Here is an 18,890-nt window from a genome sequence, read left to right as displayed (position 1 = left end):
AGCTCGACGTTGGGAGGACTCCCGGCCGCAAGACTTTGCAGAGTCCCCCACGGAGGGACACCGATTAAAAACCCGCGGGGTTTAGCACATATTAACCCCTCCCTGCAGCCTCCAGGTTAAAAACTTGACAAATTGGGGGGGTTTTGGGGGAAAAAACCAACAACAACAAAAAAGCGCGCGCAGCATCTGCGGGAAGGCACGGCGGCTCCAGCGCCGGGCAGACACTGCTATCTAGTGGTGCCAGAAATGGTTGTGCCAGGGGCTCCCCGCGCTGGGGGGACAGCGCCGGGTCGGGGCCCAGCAGCCGCAGGCGGCGGCAGAAAGTGCCCCCACCTCCGGAGCGGGGGTCCCCGGGGGACGGGGAGGAACCCCGGGACATGGGCCGCAAGGACAAGGCAGAGGCAGCGAGCTATCAGGCAACTTTTCTTTTTATTTCTTATAAAATATATTTCATATTGCTGCTGTAAAAATTACATTTCACATTTTTATTTTATTTTTTAACTTTTTTTTCCTCTTTTTTTTTTTGTTTTTAAACAATAAAAATAATACTTGGAAGACAGCTGAGAAAAGCTCCAAGACGACAGAAAATTCACTTATACGGCATCGTCCCCGCTCAGCCGGGCAGCCGGTGGCCCCACGGGGGCACGGCCACGGTGACAAGTGTCCCCAACCCCTTCCCCGCTCCTCCGCCCCCTACGACACCTCCACGAAGTCTCCCGCGATGGCACCGGGGCAGCGAGCGACAGCGTGGGGTCACCCTGCGCTAAAGCGACTCGCTTTGCCTTTCGGGGGCCGACTGCCCCCCCAGCAGCAGTGGGGCGTGCAGAGTGTCCCGGCTGGAGGGGGGGGAGCAGCCTCCCATTAATTAGTGCCCAATTAAGAGGTTCCTATATACATACATATACATGCTCCGGGAGACAGGCAGATGGAGGAGGGAAAACTCTCCGAGCTGGATTTACAGGTGGGGGTTACCCGCGGTTGGGGCCAAAGAGGAGTTTTCTTGAGACCAGCGAGACTCAAGTGCTGGGAGGAAAAGTCCAACGGTCAGGAGGTGGCTGGGAGCGAGTTAAAAAATAATAGGAAAGGGAAATAATAGGGAAAAGGACAACAAAAAAGTTATATATCCAATGCCAACCAACCCGATAGACACGGTAGAAGCCTGCTTTCATTTCTGCAAAAATCCGAGAAGGTTTTTCTGTTTTAAAGTGTAAAAATTCCAAAATACTCCCAAATCAGAAGGGGAAAAAAACCCAACAAAAAAAAAAACAAAAAAGCCCCAACCCACCCTGCACCAGTTTCTCCATTAAAAATAAAAAGCCAACAGAAAAGAGCCACCAGCATAAGGACAGTTTTGTCCAGTTAAGTCCGTACCGCAAAAGCCCTCGGAAAAGCAGCGGTACGCAGCTCCCAGCCCTCCCAAGCCCCCGATACCGCCACACCGATGCCAAACCCTCCTACGCGAGATCATCCTGCCGGGCAGTAAGTGCTATGCGCTGCGGGAGGAGGAGGAGGCACCGCGAGGGCTGAGGCCGAGGGGCAGCAGGGGGCTGCGTCCCCCGTATTCGCTGGGGGGGGTCCCGCCAGCCCCCCGTCTCACCCGGGGATGCGCACGCCTGCTGGTTCCAAAGCCATTGACACTTTTTCCTTCCTTTTCAATATATATTTTTTTGTTTGGTTGGTTTTTAAAAAAGCATCTTTGCAGAAAGATATTTTCACTTTCTTTTTTGGACACCTGAGTTCCTGCCAGTGAAAAACCCGATTGCTGAGGCAGATCTGCGCTGGGAAGGGCCGGGGGTGTCCGCTGCTACGCCCCGATTTCGGAGGGGGATGAGCCCCCCCGGGGCCGGGGCGATGCCGCACCCCGATGCCGACCCCGGATGGCTTGTTTGACATTTCCTGAGTGATTTTGCTGGGAGTTGCGGGAGCCGAGTCGTGTCCGGCCAGTGCCAGCGCAGATCCGGCTCTGCCCGACGCCGTTTGGGGCAGAAAGGGCATAAAAAGCAAGAATTAAAATCTCTGGTCCTGCCTGGGTCTCTCCGAGCCGTGGGGGCAAAGGCACAAGGTCTGAGGAAAGCACAAATTCACCTCTTTTTTTTTTCCTTCCATGCTCTGGGCGCTGCTTTGAGCCCCATTTTTAAAAAAATATTTGGAAAATTAAGATGCAGCGAGGCGCTGTGTGGGACTTCCCAAAGCGTTAGCTCGCTTCCGGAGAGCCACGGGCATCTCCGGTGTCACCGAAAACCTGCCCGCACCCCGGCATCGCAGGGCCCTTCCCTGAAAGGATAAACACACTGAGCTCCATGAGGTGACGCAGGACGGATAACGCTGGCTTGGCCCATCAAACGCTGGAGGTCAGACAGCAGCAAAGGCGTGGGGACTTTTTTATATATATAAAAAAATACCTATTTTTGAGTAGTGCAACAACCCCACCACGCAATTGTTACCAGGGCTGTGGATGCAGAGCACCAACCTGCAACACGCTTTGGAAAGTCATTCTTGCAATAAAACGCTCAACCTGGGAACCCGCAGAGTCTCCGACGCTGGCGGGAGAGGAAAAGGCTTTTCCCGACATTTTCCTCCTAACACCACGCTCCAGCAGGGATGGGAGCCTGAGTGAGCGGCTCTCGAGGAGCAAAATCTCTTCTCTTTCCTGGGATTTGAGCCGGACCTGCCCAGACCTGGGGATGTAACCCTGCGGGGTGGCACCATGCTCGGGAAATTTTGCTCCTGCTTTCCAGAGGCCAAATTTTGCATCCACCAGTTGGATGCCAGAGAGAAGATCAGGTTGTGGGACGATATACTGTGTATATGTACAAAATTACAGACGAACAACAACAAAAAAAATACCCAAACGCGTCGACAAGCACCAGCAATACATATGTATGTATCTCAACCCGCTTCGCCTGCCCACCTGATCCCTTCAACAACGGGGCTCGCGGCGATTCGGGAACAATATCGGACTCTCCCAGCCACTTGATTTGCTTTTATAAGGGAAGCTGAGTCTCAACGCGGGGTCCTTAAAAACTTCCCGGGCTCAAGCCGCGTGCAGGGATTGCTCTCAGCTTGATGGCTGCAGGTTATGGCCTATGATTATCAAAAACGCAGCAAAAAAAAAAAAGAATACAAATGCAAATGGCTGCTGCCTCCGCGAGGGGAGAAAGCTGATGGGGCAATCGGGCTCCCCGGCCACACGCATCCCGGTCCGACACCATGTGCAACGTCCCACCAGCAATGCTGGTGTTGGTGGGACAGCCGCGACGGTGACAGGAACCCAGCAGCAATTCAGGTTGGGTAAATATATATTTTAAAGGATGGAAGTCAGAAAACTGACTCCCACCAGGCTCAATGGAATTCAAAAGCCAATATTAAAGTGTTTTGCTGAATTGGGGCCATACAGTGATGCTAAGGGAAAGCCCTTCCCAGTCCTCCCAGCTGCTTTTACTGGTGGAATCATTAAATAAAAAAAAAAATTGCTCAGCCTAGTTTTGAAAGACACAGCAAGGGCCACAATGTAGGTTTTCACGGAGCTAAGCAGACTTACAAAGCTTAAAATGAGAAGGAACACCAGGTTTTGCCTTAAAAATTCTTATAGTTTTCCTGATTAAAGTGTTTTGGGTGTTTTTTTTCCCCCAAATACCTCCAAAAACGACACGCTGGAACCGACCGGAGGCACACGCAAGCTCGAGCTACCGGTGTGACGCGACATGAGCAGAGACCACATCCACGCGGGGAGAGAAACCTCTGACTCCTGCCCCGAGAACCACTCCTGCCTTCCTTGCAGCAACCCAACAGCATTTCTTTTTTAAAGCTATAATTGTTACCGATCCCCTCCCTTAAAGGATACAAGGGATTTGCACTTTCTAGGTAGTCAAAGGTCACGGGAAGCTGCCTCAACGCCTCACCCCAGCCACGCTGCGACAGTTTGGGAGATTTTAGGGCTGATCTGGGAAATGCAGGAAACTCTTTGGTCCCCAGATCGCCTACAATCTCCCCCGAACCCCGAGGAACCGGCTTTCTTCCCTCCCAGCCCCAGCTTTTACTGTACAAAGGGAGATATTCTTCAGGTTTAAAAAAAGGGAAAAAGTTGGAAAAAGTTTTTTTAAAAAAAGAGCAAACCCAGCAGATGTACAATATACAGAAGGAGGAATTTACACGCAGCTCTGGAGGTGTCTTCTGGGGTCACAGGAGGTACCTCCAAGGTCCCTGGTTGCAGCAGTGAGGGACTCCGGTGCTCCCCGGGCAGGAGCAGGGGAGGGATGCGGCACCGCAGTGCTGCGCTCAGTCCAGGAAGCGCTGGCAGGCTTTTTTCCACCGGCAAGCCGTGCACCACTGGTCCCGGTGCTCGATGCCATACACCTTACGGCACTTCTTGGCTTCACCACGGACTTTCCTGCAAAAGGGGGAAGAGAAGAAAGAACATTTACCCACTCGTTGCAGAATTTCAGTCGTGTATCTAAGGGTAAGGCCTCGTAACCATGGCCTGCATCAGCGGAGATGTGGGAGGGCACCCATTTTTCTGATGGGCTCCACCTCTGCTCCCCTCCAGCGGGTGGGACCCTCACCTGGTGCCGATGGACACCCTGGGCGGCGAGGCGACGATCAGGTGGGACTTGAGCATTGGCGTCGGTGGCTGGGGTTCGCTGAAGCTGAGCGACCGGCTCCGCACCTGCGGGGAATCGGGTGTCAAAGAACACGCGGGACGACACAGTCCCCCTCCTGAGAGACCCCCGGGTGCTGCGACGGGGCAGTGGGAGACACAGGTGCCCCCAGCCCACAAATCCAGATGTTTAAAGTGGGGAGTGAGAAAGCAGAGACAAAGTGCCCACAGTTCCCAGCCCAACCCTGCACCCCAAAAGGATGAAGGGGAAATGCAGGCAGGACTCACCGGTGACAGGGACGGGAGAGTCGAGGTGGCAGTGGCCCAGCTGATGCTGGTGAAGATGTGGGGGGACACTGGAATTTGGATCGAGGGCAACGCCTGTGGGGGAAAAGAGGGGTCAGCATTAGCCCCAGGGGCTCCCCATTCCCATGTGCCACCCCCAAGGGCATTCATCTCCCTAAGACCACCAGCCTGGAATACCCGCAAACTGGGAGCACTGGGGATGGGATGAAAATCCCCACGCAACCTCTCCTCCAGCACTGGATCCTGCTAACACGGGGCACAGCACACGTGTTGTGTCACCCTTTGCCGGGACACAGCAGCTGCTTCACTCCCGCAACTGCTTTTGGTTGCAATACTGAACCGCATGCACCATCCCAGTCCATATGTATACGTTTTTGCACCTATTTACATAGGCCTTCTGCTTTCAGATGATGCTGCATCCGTCCCCTGGGATGGGAATGGATATACGTGCAGCTTATGGATCTATATAGCCTGTGCTAGCTTGCAGCTCCCAAACAGCGCTCAGCTCTCAAGCAGGGACAAGGACCACCAAGCCAGGGTGCCCCTGCGGCCACCGCACCGGGTCCCCAGGTTTCCTGTGCCTCAAAAGCCCATGTCCTGGCAAGCGTGCAGCGGAGACGTGCAGGATCCAGCGCGGCTGCATTCCAGTCCCGTGTTATCTGCCGGCAGAAGGGCGTGTTGCATACCAGCACGGGGTAACCGCAGGGGAGCAGAGGCTGGCAGCTCCCCCCCAGCCCAGGAAGGGCCACGGCAGAAGCACACGAGCCCCTTTAACCAGGCGTTCATGAAGCCAGTTGCTCAAGGGCTGAAGGGCAGCCAGGCAGGGGATGGTGCTACACCGGCACCAAAACCTCTCTGTGCTGCGGGGATGGCCATGAAACATCCCTGCCGCAGCAGGGACTTGCAGAGCAAACCGGATCACGACCTGCCCTTCGGCACGATTTCGGGAGGCGACCTGTCCCCAGGAGATGCCACCAGCTCACCTGGTAGGCGTGATCAGCCTGGATGTGCCAGAAGGAGCTGGGGGCAGACTGGCTCAGGGCACTGCTGGCCAGGGCAGGCTCCAGCGCCGGCTGCTCCACCAGCAGTGCCTCCGGCTTCGCCAGGGCTTGCTGGATGATGATGGGAGCCGACACGGATGTGGGGCTGGTGGCAGTGGCCGCCTCCGGCGCTGGTTCTTCCTTCACTTGCACTTCGGTGTAGTAGAAATCCTCCTCCCGCTTCCGCTGGTCAGAGTCTGCACTGTCCCTGCCAGAGGGGAAAGAGGGACAGCAGTGAAAAGGAGGCCCTGTTTCCATCAAGGTGAGCAGCCCCCAACTTCCCCAGGGGAGAGCGATCTCGCCCTCCCAGGCAGAGCAGCTCCGCTCCCAGGCTCCAAAGCATCACGTCAGCTGCGATCGGCAACAGCCACTGCCTCTGCAGCAGCACTTTGCACTTCACACTTCCAAGGAAGATCAATACCTCTTTCAGGGCCTTTAAAAACGCTGGCACATTGACCAGGCACCACTGAAAATCCCCTGCTCATTTCTAATCGAGTTCATTTAGCACAGCTGTGACCGAAGCCCTGCGGTTCACCCAGCAGGAAACAGCCTCTGAAATATTTTTTTATTGTTTTCCCAGTGTGTTTATCCGGCACTGGATGGCAGTCCAGCACTGCCCACTGCACCACGGCCCTTCTGTCCTCGCCTTTCCCAGAGCATTCACATTTACAAGGGAGGAAGAGAAAAATACATACCGGAAAACATGGACAAAAGCACGAGAAAACTGGGGGGGTGACAAGTGCAATGGGGCCACAGGAGGAGAGCACAGCAAAGCTGATCCCCGCACCCACTTTGTATTTTGGGGAGAATTCACAAGAGATCAGGACAAAGCAAAGCAAACTGCCAAAGGTGTGGCCGCCACCAGGCTGGCACGTGGGTGCCCGTGCCAGCCCCAATGGCCGAGCTGGAGCCAGCCGCCGGCACAGCAGGCACAGCTTTCAGGCTGCCAGCCTTTTACCCTGCCAGGTGCTTTTCTGCATCTGCCCAGGAGCCCAGGGCTCGCGTGTAACCTGAACCCCCCCGCCCCCCGCTGCAAAATGCACACCCAAGCTGGGCAGTCCCGAAGCCCAAACGGGGCTCCCGTGCCTCCCAGAAAGCCCTGGGCTCCCTGAAGGTGGGGACACATACAACAGCGGCTTTGGTGACATGGACTGCTTGGCTGAGAACTGCCAAGCTCAGTGCACAGGCCAGTATCTCCGATACTGGGGATATTCACTGCAGGAATTACGAATTACGCAGCAGCAGGGCGTAATGGTGGTAGGGCAGGGATTGAGGAGGTGAAATCTTTGCCTTACCCAAGGTGCTGGGTCTTGACGTGTCGCTTGATGCCTACAATGGAGCGCAGGACCTTGCCACAGCTCGGCCACAGGCACTTGTACATCACCTTCACCGAGTTCTGGTGGAGAGACGGCCCATGTCACCCCCTGCCCAGTAGCAGCGTCCCCTCCACGGGATGCCAGCTCAGCTCGAGCCACCCCGCCGATGCTGGACTCCCCCCCACGGCAGCAGTACCTTTCTCTTGCGCGGAGCGGGTTCATCAAGGAGAAAGGGGTCGGAGTCAGTCTCGAAGCCGTCGTCTACCTGGGGGGAGCTCAGGGCCTCACTGGAGTACTTGGGGCTGCCTGCGGGGTGGGGGGGCGAAGGGGTGGAGATGTCGCTGCCCCCACTCCAGTGCCCGCTGGTGGTGCTGCTGCCGCTGTCCGAGACATCGCCGCTCTCCTTCCAGGGATCGCACGCTGCCCGTGAGGCTGCGGGGAGGGGACACGTGCTGCCACAGTCAGCTCGGGGCCAACCAAACCCTCCCAGGGCAGAGACCAGCACTGAGGCTGGATAACCGGCAACAACAGTTTGCCTCTATTTATTTATTTTTTTAAAAACTTGGCAAGGTGAAGCCTTTGCACCCTTGCTCAGCGCCAGCTCCCAATTATTGGTCGTTTATCCCTTTTTTCCCCTCCCCATCCTCCTTGGCATCAGTGCAATCCCACGGGCACAGCCGGCACACGGCGAGCAGCCAGCACCGGGGCACACACATTTCCCACGGCTCCGGGCAGCTATTTTTATCCCTCCGGCTGCATTTGACTCCTCGGGAATGAAACTGCCTCTAAAAAAAAAAAGGAGTGACCGGGCAGTGCTCCCTGGCCCGGCACGGCTGCACGGGGCTCCCCAGCCCCCTGGGACGGCTGCGGAGAGCAGGGTTACCCCCACCGCGCTGCCAGGGGCATCCTGGCTTGCTTGGCCCCAACCGGCACTGGCACTCGTGGGCTCCACCACAACCCTGGTGCTGCTCCACCTCCACCCAGCACGGTCCCTTGTCCTGGCAGCTATTCTGCACCTGGCAAAGCACCTCTGCAGCAAGAGCCCCGGCACTGAGACCCAAAGGGCACAGGACATTTCTCGACATCTCCTTTTATTTCAGATGTTGGTTTTTTGTAACAAATATATTAAAATATTTTAAATGCACACTCACGGGGGATGCCGCTCTCGCCGGCAGGAGGGCTCTGCACTACAGGGCTGCAGGAGAGGCTCGTCAGCACCATGGCTGCCACCATCTCGTCCATCTCCACAGCGGCGTCAGCTTTCCTGCACCATGAGGGGAGAGATTTGAAACGCATGGAGGAGAAAGCAGAGAAACAGCCCGCATACAACCCGGGGAGTCACCAGGCAGCCAAAGGGCAGCACAACCCACAGCAGCAGTGCAGGTTCCCCCCACCACCTCCCTCTGTAAACTCCAAGTCATTTTTAAGTCATTGGGAAGGATGTTTTCTCTCCATTTGGAGGAAAAAAAATTAAAAATCCTCTTAATCCTAAATTTAACCATCCTCTGGATAATCCCATGCTGGGAAGGCGGATATATCCCCAGCATCACTGCTCTTTCTGTTGGTGTAAAACCAAGCGCGAGTGCTGCCAGAGCCGCCAAGAGCCCCTCTCCCACCTGAGTGAGATACCTCCAGCCAAAGGCACAAACCTCTTGGGTACATCGATATTGCTGGATACAGATCTCTGCAGCGCCTCAGCAGGGCTGGGACCGCCGGCAGCAGGCAGGGCAGGGGGCTGGACCGCGGCCGGCTGCACGTCCTGGACCCTCCAGCACGCCTGCAAGCCCTGCTCCGGCAGCAGCACCTTCACCTTGTCGCTCAGCGGATTGTGCTGCTCCACGAGGCCGGCGCACTCCTGCCCATTGTAGGTGATGAGGACCTGAAAACGGTACGAGGGGTGGTTTGTCGGTGCCACCCTCCACCCCGCTGCTCCTGAGGGATGTCCTGCCACAGCACAAGCAAGCCTTCACCTGCCGCAGCATCCCCCCTCCTCTTCCTCCCACAGCAGAAGGGGCCACAGAGCGCTTTAGGACGAAGGCAGGGTCTGTTCCGAAGAGCTTGGACTTCAGACTGCTGTCACAGCAAACCAAAGGGGTGGCCAGGGTTCACCCCAACCCCACCACCAAGAGAACTGCTCTTCCCAGGCACAAGCTCCCCGACTCCAGCAATCCCAAGCTGAGGGATTTCCTGAGCTGCTATCAGCCGCCTCTGAGTGTCATGACTTTGGGTGGACTTTTCTCCAATGAATTTGTCTGCTTTGGCTTTGCTCTCACGCCATCCTGCTGCAAGGATTCCCACAATTATTACACACCCTGGCAAAGTATGTAGATAGAAGGATTAAAAGTCGGAGGGGGACAGGGGAACAGAGTTTTCCTGGGTGAAGCGATCCTGAATTCACACCTTGGCCTCCCAGTCCCAGCTCCTTCAGGCAGGGGAAGGGGATGTGCAAACCTCACCTCCTCCTTCACAAAGTCCCAAACTCCTTCTGATGGGCATTTTTCCACCACTACCACCCATGAGCCTATTTCTGTTAATGGAAATGTATGTGTGTCAAAAGACGCTACATGTGTCTCCGGCTATTTATAGGAACAGGAACATCTCTTTATGGAAGTGCCACGGGTGTCATACCAAGAAGCCGATATGGGATGGACACGTGCACCCACACCCTGACCGGGGAGGAACCTGCGAGGCTGTCTCAGGTGGGACCTCCGGCAGAAGCATCGGGGTGGAAAAAGCCACCCATGGCGGGACCAGGGTTAAGGGGATCAGGACATAGAAGACCCTGACGCCGCTTTCTGAAAACAAGGAGCGAGGCTTCCCCATGAACCACAGGGGCCGTCCCCCAGACCACACACAGCATGAGGAGCCAACAGCTCCTTCAGCTTTGCACAGCCACCAGCACAAGTCCTGGCTGTCACTGGGAGGTGAAGGCACCCCGTCACTACTTTTATGCTGTTCCCAGCAACAAAGCAAGCAAGCAAAATCCTCTGCAGCGGAGCACGTAGGAGAAAACAACTCTCACTGTCCTGTGGTTAATAAACACGGGGCAGGAGGAGCCAGAAAACCGAACAGGGGCCTTATTTACACTCCATTTCACAAGCTCTGCCCAGAAAAGGTTTTACAGTTCTGCAGGTAGCAGCCAAGAAACGGGCTCTACGTCAGCAGCTCACGGCTCCCCTCGGACAGTGCTGCTTGGCCAGGCATTAACAGGACCTGTCCCGGTGGGACCGAGAACAAGCGCTGTTCCCTGCTCCAGGCAGCATCCCGGCCAAGGCACAGCTCTCCTAAGCATCAGGAGCCTGGGGCACAAGAAATGATGGGGTCCAGCAGGACTAGATGTCCTTTTGGGACGAGCCATCGCACCTCACTCTTCCCTAAGAGCTTCTTCACCACATACATCCACACCACTGACCCTCAACCCTGCAGCAAAAAGCTGCGGCAGACTGAGCTCTGAGGCCTGAGCCATGAGGCTCATCGCCACCGTGGCTAAGCCGGGGGGCTCCTTGCCTCTTGCCTTCAGATGTTAATATGGGTTATGGGGAGACAGGACAAATTCATGGAAGAGAACTCCACTGGGAGTCACTAAATGCATAGAAACCATCTCCCTTAGCCTCAGACAGTTGGAGAACGCTGGAGGGAAGTGTCAGGTCTTCCTACCCTCTTCTCTGGAGACCCACTTTTGGCTAGGATTGGAGACATCTCCTGGAGGGGATGGATCTCCGCTTGAGCTGGTATGGTTCAAACCCATCAGGCTCAGCCAGGGCTAAGTGCACTAACACCAACACCCATTAATGACTCTCGGTAATTACAGATCCCCACTGCACCTTACATTAGGAGAGCCCCAGGAGTTTTCTCCCCCGCCAGAGCGCATCCCACCAGCGAAGGACACCAAGAGCCTCCTTACGTACTTGTTGCCCGGCGCAGAGCTGCCGGCGACCGGGGCTGGGGAACCTGGGTGCCTGGCTGCTCTCCTCTGCCGACGGCGCGCAGGATCCGTCCTCTCGTGGCGCTGTGTGGGCAGACACCCGGCCGAGGTCGGTCTGCAAGCCAGGGATCTGGGTGGCTACCAGCACCCCCTCGGCCAAGGCACCGGGGGCAGAGACACGGGTGCCTAGCAGGGATCGCTTCCCCAGGCGCCTGGACAGCACGCTCGCCATCTCGGACACGCTGCAGAAGAGAAAGACACGGGGGTGTTACCTCCGGTGTAGGACCATGACGTTCAACCAGTGTCTTCCCCCCACCACCACCCTGGGAGCCGAGAAAGCAGCTCTCCGCTGCTCCAGCATCCCCAGGCACCGAGTCCCCTTGGGGAGGTGGGGACAGCGATGTGTCTGAGCTCCCCCCACCCTGCAGCTCTTGTCTTTATGGTCATTTCTAAACCCCTCTGGAAAAAAAAGGGATGACCCAGGCCAAAGGAAACCCCACGGACGCAGTCAGGACGGCCCTTGGAGCCCACTTCCCCCTCCTCAAGCTGCCCCCAGTGCATGCTCCCGAGGCCGCTGTGGCTATTCCCACCCGTCACAGTGAAACCCGTCGTCGGTGCTCTTCAACCTTGACCTCTAGACTTGGGCCCGTGCCCAGCGCAGTCCTGCAACTCCCCTGCCTGTGCCCTGGCAGGGGAATAAAGCTCTCCAGCAGCAAAAGCCAGTGACCATTCCTTCTCAGCCTGCACCCTGATGCTCCTCTTTTTGGGAGCTCTCGTGCTTTTGGGAGAGGTTTCTCCAAGCTCGCAGTTCATGCCCAGCCCTCACAGGGTTGGTCTGGCAACAAAACAGGAGCATCCTCCTGCCCTACTTTGTTAGAAAAGGAAGAATTTGGAGCATTTTTATCCTAAACTGTTTCTCTGTACCTATCTTTAACCTCTTTTTGGCCCCGAAATAGCTCCCCTTTCCTCTGACATAGGTTCTCCTCATGTTGGCATGGCTCTGCTAGCAAGCCTATCCAGAGAGCAGCTTGCCTGGCTTGTTTGTTTGGGTTTGTAGATTTTACTGCTGTTTTAAAAGAGACAAGTGTTTGCAGGTTTCCTTATAAGCAAGGGACACCCAAGCATGGAGACAGACAATGCACCCAGCCCTGATAAAACCGGCAGCTCCAGCAGCACTCCCTGTCCTCCTCCATCCTGTCCTCCTCCCAACGTCTCCTCCGCTGCAACATCCTCTCCGAGGAGCGCGGGAAGCGAGGATGCACACCATGGCGAGGCCGAAGGGTGACGGCGCCTGGCGTTCAGGAGGAGGGAGAGGAGGCAAGAGGCTTGGTGCAGCCCTGTGCCCCAGGGTGCACCGAAAAAGCCATGTGCTTTCACGCCACCAACAAACCTGTCACCTTTGTCACCCGGCCTGGGCTTGTCAGCGAGCGTCACCCGGCTGGCCGGGGGCTGCGGGTGCTTCTCAGGTCTTTGTTGGGTGTCTGGGTTGGAGCATAACCTGGGCCACAGAGAGCACAAGTCCGAGGAGCTGCTGCTTGTGCAAGAGGGACGATTAATCCCGAGCCGCTGGGCGCTTGCGCCCAGACCCTCCCCTCCTCACGCAGGGTCACTGCAAGAGATTTTTGGTTCCCCGTCACAAAGCGGCAGCATTTTAATGGCAGATTAACTATTTTTTTTTGACTTCTGATTTACACAGCACTGTCTTGCACACTGTCTTGGATGAGAAAAGTTTCCTGAGGAAGGGAAGGGGAGCTCACTGCTCCTCTAGACCTCCCACTGTCCTGGGAAGGGTTACTCCAAACCACGTCCCGCTTCAAAGGACGCCCAAGATTTACAAGCGGTTTTATGAATAACCGTAGGCACTCAGCTCACTTTGTCCTCCCCCGAAATCCAGTCGTCCCCGAGTAGAAAATTAACAGCTATTTAGGAGCCATAAAGAATAGAGCAGGAAGAGCGGGATAGGGCACAAAATGGATAGAGGCGTGCCAGGCAGAGCACCTCACGCCAGGGCTGCCCGTCCCACAGCGCACGGGGACTTCGCTGTCACCGCCTTCCCTCTGGAGCAGGATCAAAGAGGCCACGGCGGCTGGCCCAGCAGAGCCGCTCCCCCGGCTTCTCTATCATCTCGCCCTGCCCGAGGAACACACCGGACTTTGCAGCGTACAGGCATGATGGGGGATGCTCCAGAGCCCACTCTGTCCGATAATATCTTTTTTTCCACGGTGCAACATGTTTTCCGATGAACACAAGTGACCTGGCCAAGCAGCTCTGCTCCCAAGTCTCCTATATACCCGTACGGGACTTTCTCATCCAAAATGAGATGGAAAGGGCTGGGTGGGGGGGACATGGCGGTTTGCCTCAAATCCCAGAGCGAAGCTGCGGCAAAGCCCCTCCGCCTCACCACAGGAATTAACCACCAGACCACGTTTCCTCCCGCATCACCTTAAAACCTCACTCTCAGATATCCCAGGCGCCGGGGTTTGGGAACTGCCCTTTCCAAGGGCTCAGGGAATCGATGCAGCGACGTCGGTGCCGCCACCGCATAGAAAACAGCGCCAAATCTCCGCTGCCTCCCCGACGGTCGGCGCACGCCGGTTTCAAGGCAGCACTTGGCCGGCGGCCAGGTGCGGGGAGGGCAGCGCCGAAGGTGGGAGGCTGCTTCTCATTTCCTTTGGGGTTTCGTTTCGCCTTCTCTTTCCTTCCCCCTCTAGTCCGGAGGGGGAGCGGGAAGGAGGAGAGAGGCGCGCTTGCAACTGGGGGAAGGAAAACCCTCCCAAAAGCCAGTTTTCAGAGCCACATCTGCTTCCAGCAGACCTTTGAATGCCGGATCCCATTTCGGCACTCAGCCCATAGCCGAGGGTGACATGCCAACACCGAAAAATCCTTCCCCCGCCGTGCCCCAAAACACAAAGCAAGAAGAGGAGCAAGAGTGGGGAGGGCGTCAGTGGTGCAGGCGGAGCCGGGAGGCCACGCTGCCGCCGCGAGCCCTCCCAGCTGTTAGCAATCACACGCCGCAGGGGTCAGAGCCGGCACAGATCCCAAATTATTTCTTGCTTCAATGCCGGGCATGTATTTTGGACGGCATTTTTCCAGCTCTCGCCGGGGAAAAACATCAGCCCTTGTGCCTACCGGCGTTGCCGCTGCTGCCGGCAGAGCGAAGCCCGGGTGGTGGTTTGGGAAAGCAGGCGCCTCGTTTGGCAAATGAGGAACGCTTCATTTAGCAAACGGGGAAGGTCGGGGGCCGCAGCAAAGCAGGGAGAGTGCTCCGGCACTCACCCCAGCTGCTGTTTGTCCAGGGTTTGCTGGGAGAAAGGCAGCTCCTGCACCCACAGCACTGTGCAAACCAGGACCACCGGCACAAATCCCTTCCCCAGAGAATGTGCAATTACAGGACACCCCCTTTTTTCAGGAATAAATGCTGGTAGGTTCCCTCAAATCCAGCCTAATTCCTGCCAGAGACCTCCACGCCACGGATCAGCAACCCGGACCGCAAAGTCCACCCTATATGAGACCCTAAACGCTGCAATAACTGATAATAAACTCCAGTTTTTCATCTTGTCTCCCAGCCCGCAGTTTCCAAAAAGCCCCTTCTCATCCCCAAAACGTCCTGAAGCCCTTTACAAACCGCACTCCGGCCCCGCGCCTGTCAGCACACGTGACTGGGAAACAAGATATCCGCAGAGAGCGGTTTGCAAAGTTTGGGCCTTTATTAAAAAAAAAAAAAAAAAAAAAAAAGCAACAAGGATCTACTGACCCCCGAGACAGAGCCAAACCCACCTGCGACCTAACCCTCACAGACAATAATACAAAACAGGCGCCTTCCCAAAGAGTTCCCTCCAAATCCCGCCTCGCTGCTTGCTGCTCGGGTTCCGCCCGCGGACGTGTCACCGCAAGGCTGCACCGTATCCCCGCCAGCAGCGCCGGGAACGGCTCCCCAACCCTCATCCCGCCATTTCACCCACGCCGGTGTTTGCCACCGCTGGGTGATTCCAGAGGAAAGTGCTTTTAGAGAACACCCGCCTGCCTAAAAACACATTTCCCGGTACAGGCAGGAATGCCGGCACAGGCAGAGCGACTTCCCCAGGCATCGGCGGGCCGGTGCATGCCGGCGGCGAGGGCAGCCAGGAAGGAAAGGGCGGGAGTTTGCTGCTTTCTGGGAGCGATGCCAGCAGAGCGTGACTTGAAGCCATCGTGCGGGCACCGGGACGAGCGTGCAGCAGGAGACAGGGCACGCATGGCATGCATGTGTGCATGTACATGTGTGCGTGCATGCGTGTGCAGGGCCCGCGGCCGGGCGGGCGGGCAGGCAGGGCACGTGGGGAAGATGGCAGGGCCGGAGGCAGGGGAGGAGGAGGCGTGTGCCCGGGCCTGTCGCGGAGGGCGGCACCGGGCAGGGCACGTGTGCGCGGGGCGGGCTGCGGCGGGCGGGGGACATGCACAGGGACGGGGCGAGGGGGGGGGGGGGGGGGCAGGCACAGGCACCGGGCAAGCCGGGGGGCGGGGCATGCACCGGGGTGGGGGGGGGGGGGGCATCTACCGGGCACAGGCCCCGGTTGGGCGGGACATGCACGGGAAGGAGGGGGGGAGACTTGCAACGGGGGGGGGTGTGCATGCACCGGGCAGGCCGGGGGCGTGGCACGCACCGGGGAGTGTGCAACGGGGGGGGCAGACACCGGGCGGGGGGGCATGCACCGGGCGGGGGGGGAGGCGGGCAGGCTCCGGGGGGCGCATGCACCGGGGGGGGCCATGCAGCGGGCATGACTCGGGGGAGGGGGTGCGCGTACCGGGGGAGGGCAGAGACCCGAAAGGGGCTTGGGGGAGGGGGGGGCGGGGGGGACACAGAGCCGGCTACCCCCCAGGAGGGGGGGTCCCAGGGAGGGGGAGTGGGCCCGGCGCGGCTCGGCGCTTACCTCCGGTGCGGCTCCCGCCTTCCCCCGCCCTCCTCCCCCGGCGCAGCTTGTTTTGAAATCCCCGTCCCCGCCGCGGCCGGCTCACGTACGCGGCGGCCCCGGGCTGGAGCCCCGCCGGGCGGGGCGGGGAGGAGCCGGGACCCGGGGAGGCGCGGCCCGGCCGGGCGGGAACCACCGCTCCCGCGCGCGCGTTTTTTTTTATTATTATTAGTATTATTTTTTGGCTTTTTTCCCGGCGATGCCGGGCGGGGAAGGAGGGAGGGAGAGAGGCAGGCAGACCGGGCAGGGGATGCCCGACGCCGTCGCCCCGCTACTCACAGCGTCCGGGGATCCCCGCTCCGCTCCGCGCCTCGCCGCCGGCCGGGTTAAAGCTCCCGGGGCCGGGCTGGTGTAAACAACCTCCCCACATGCTCGGCCCCTTCCTGCGCATTGGCTCCGCGGCTCCCTTTAAATACACGCCCCCGGCCCCGCCGCGCTGCGCCGGCCCGGCCCGGCCCGGGGGGATGCCGCCGCCGCTGCCCGCCCGCCCACGGCAGAGGGAAGGCAGGCAGGAGGGTGGGCGCATCCCTCCCTCTCCCTCCCGGCTCTCCCCGGCGGGCAGGGGGAGGAAGGCCCCGGGCTCCCCGCAGCCCCCCGGGGCTCCGCTGTTTACCCAAGCGCCGGGGCCGGGCGGGGGGGGGGGGACACAGGCACCCCCCTGCCCAAGGGACGGGGCTCCCCGTCACCCCGCTGTCCTCATCCCCCCGCTGATGCACAGACACCTCGGAGGGTCCCGGCTCGGCGGCCGAAGCCTCTGGGTTTGTGTGTAACGGGCCCCACCGCTAATTTCTCTTCATTTCGAGGGGACATTACCGTGACCCCGACTCGAGTCCCCGCCGCAGCTCCCCCGGCACGCAAACCTCGAAGGTTCTTCTTTTGCCGGAGCAGCTTCACCGCTCTCACCGAGCCTGTTTAGCAATAAGGGAGAATTAAATTAACACCAGCGATGCTCCCTTTGGGGTTTTTTTCAGTTTCAGGCACTGAACTTCCCCCCTCAAAGCCTCAGCTTCTGGGTTCTCTGTGACAAAAATTGCCGCTTGTCCCTTTATAGCACGTTATGGCAAAGTTGATGTACAAACGCAGCGGTCATCGCCTTTAAAACCTCGGTACAGGCAAGGCGATTTGTTTTAATGTGTGTCAGGTAGCGGAGAAACGCTGGGCCTATGGCCAGCATAAAAAAAAAATGTGTATTTTTACCACCAACTAATATACAGAACGCAGCTGGGATTTTACTCAGGTTGTCCAAGGTAAACTGTTGGGACAGGAAGGGGTTATCATCCACTCGTCATATAAAAAACAAAACCTGCCTTGTCTGTATGAGGACTCTAGTATTTCTCAACAACATATATATATATATATGTATTTTTTTTGTCCAGTAAAAATAAGGTACCTTCTCCAAAGCACCCAAACAGAAGCCAAAATCTTCTACTTCCAGCAATGCTCCTAAATTTCCTCCCAAGCTCCTCGACTTGGATTTCTAAGTCACCTCAATACCTGTTAAGATGAAAAGTGAGTTATTACATATGCAGATGAGGGCAGGTGCCTACGAAAGCCCTCGCCCGGCGATCTCACGCCCGGCAATCTCACCCACATTAGGAGGCAGCTTGCTCTGTGGAGATGTGCTGCTGCAACACGCGAGCGGAGGCATTGCAAAGCAGCCGGGACAGGGGCCGGGAGGGCACCGCACACCCCATCAGTGCTGGTGGAGGCCTCCCTCGGCAGCCGGTCAGCCCAGCGATGCTTGGCCCCGTGCCGAGGCCCGCCACCGCTCCGGGTCTGGGGGTCACGAGGCAAAAGCCGGGGGAGAGGAGCGGGGCTGGCGATGGGCAGGGCCCCCATGGCCAGCGGGCACTGGCTGCTCTGGGGGAAGGAGCTGATGGGTGGTGTTGGAGGCACCTCAGCCCTGCTCCTCAGAGGGGGACGACGCCAGTCGCTCCCCCCTGGTCTCACAAGCAGCCATGGGTGCCCCTCATCTCTCCATGGCCACCCCTCACACCCCACAGCCGCCCCTCATCTCCCCTCAAGGTGGCCCCTCACGTTCCTTCATCTCTCCACGTGGCTGCCCCTCATGTTCCCATGGCCAACCCTCACGGCCACCCTTCACCTCCCCTCATGGCCACCCCTCCTCCACTCATGGCCACCGTCCCTCAACCCTCATGGCCACCCCTCATCTCCAGTCATGGCCGCCACTCATCTCCCCCCCACAGTGGCCCCTCACACCACATAGTGGCCACCCCTCATGTCCACTCAGGGCCACCGTCCCTCAACCCTCGTGACCACTCCTCATCTCCACTCATGGCCACCGTCCCTTAACCCTCATGGCCACTCCTCATCTCCACTCATGGCCACCTCTCATGTCCACTCAGGGCCACCATCCCTCAACCCTCATGGCCACTCTTCATCTCCACTCATGGCCACCGTCCCTTAACCCTCATGGCCACTCCTCATCTCCACTCATGGCCACCGTCCCTTAACCCTCATGGCCCCTCCTCATCTCCACTCATGGCCACTGTCCCTCAACCCTCATGGCCCCTCCTCATCTCCACTCATGGCCACTGTCCCTCAACCCTCATGGCCACCTCTCATCTCCCCTCATCATCTCCCCTCATGGCCGCCCCTCACATCCCATAGCCGCCCCTCATGATCGTCCCTCACGGCTGTCCCTCACTCCCCATGGCCGCCCCTTACCCCTCACGACTGTCCCCCCCCCCCCCTTACACCTCCCTGCCCCTGTCCCTGCCCCTGTCCCTGTCCCTC

At 58.1% G+C, this 18,890-nt stretch overlaps 1 protein-coding gene across 6 annotated transcripts; it reads right to left on the bottom strand.

Annotated features, from left to right (window-relative positions):
* Nucleotides 1–463: 463 nt before the first annotated feature.
* Nucleotides 464–18,109, bottom strand: ZNF395 (zinc finger protein 395). 6 transcript variants are annotated; one of them, XM_075497642.1, is made up of 12 exons: nucleotides 17,721–18,109; nucleotides 17,524–17,627; nucleotides 16,914–17,041; nucleotides 11,168–11,426; nucleotides 8,909–9,138; nucleotides 8,411–8,523; nucleotides 7,456–7,691; nucleotides 7,239–7,339; nucleotides 5,887–6,151; nucleotides 4,886–4,978; nucleotides 4,563–4,666; nucleotides 464–4,390 (listed from the first exon to the last, which is right to left on the bottom strand). In XM_075497642.1, exons 4-12 carry the CDS (start codon nucleotides 11,414–11,416, stop codon nucleotides 4,279–4,281), a joined length of 1,503 nt encoding a protein of 500 aa, XP_075353757.1. In that variant the 5' UTR covers nucleotides 11,417–11,426; nucleotides 16,914–17,041; nucleotides 17,524–17,627; nucleotides 17,721–18,109; the 3' UTR covers nucleotides 464–4,278. The 6 variants fall into 6 exon arrangements, with proteins under 6 accessions (XP_075353757.1, XP_075353759.1, XP_075353758.1 ...); XM_075497644.1 differs by having other exon boundaries at nucleotides 17,725–18,109; XM_075497643.1 differs by lacking the exon at nucleotides 16,914–17,041.
* Between the last annotated feature and the right edge of the window lie 781 nt (nucleotides 18,110–18,890).

Source organism: Mycteria americana, chromosome 3, assembly GCF_035582795.1.
Source record: "Mycteria americana isolate JAX WOST 10 ecotype Jacksonville Zoo and Gardens chromosome 3, USCA_MyAme_1.0, whole genome shotgun sequence".
NCBI lineage: Eukaryota > Metazoa > Chordata > Aves > Ciconiiformes > Ciconiidae > Mycteria > Mycteria americana.
Note: the sequence above shows the minus strand (reverse complement) of the source record. Positions and strands in the feature narration are given on the sequence as shown.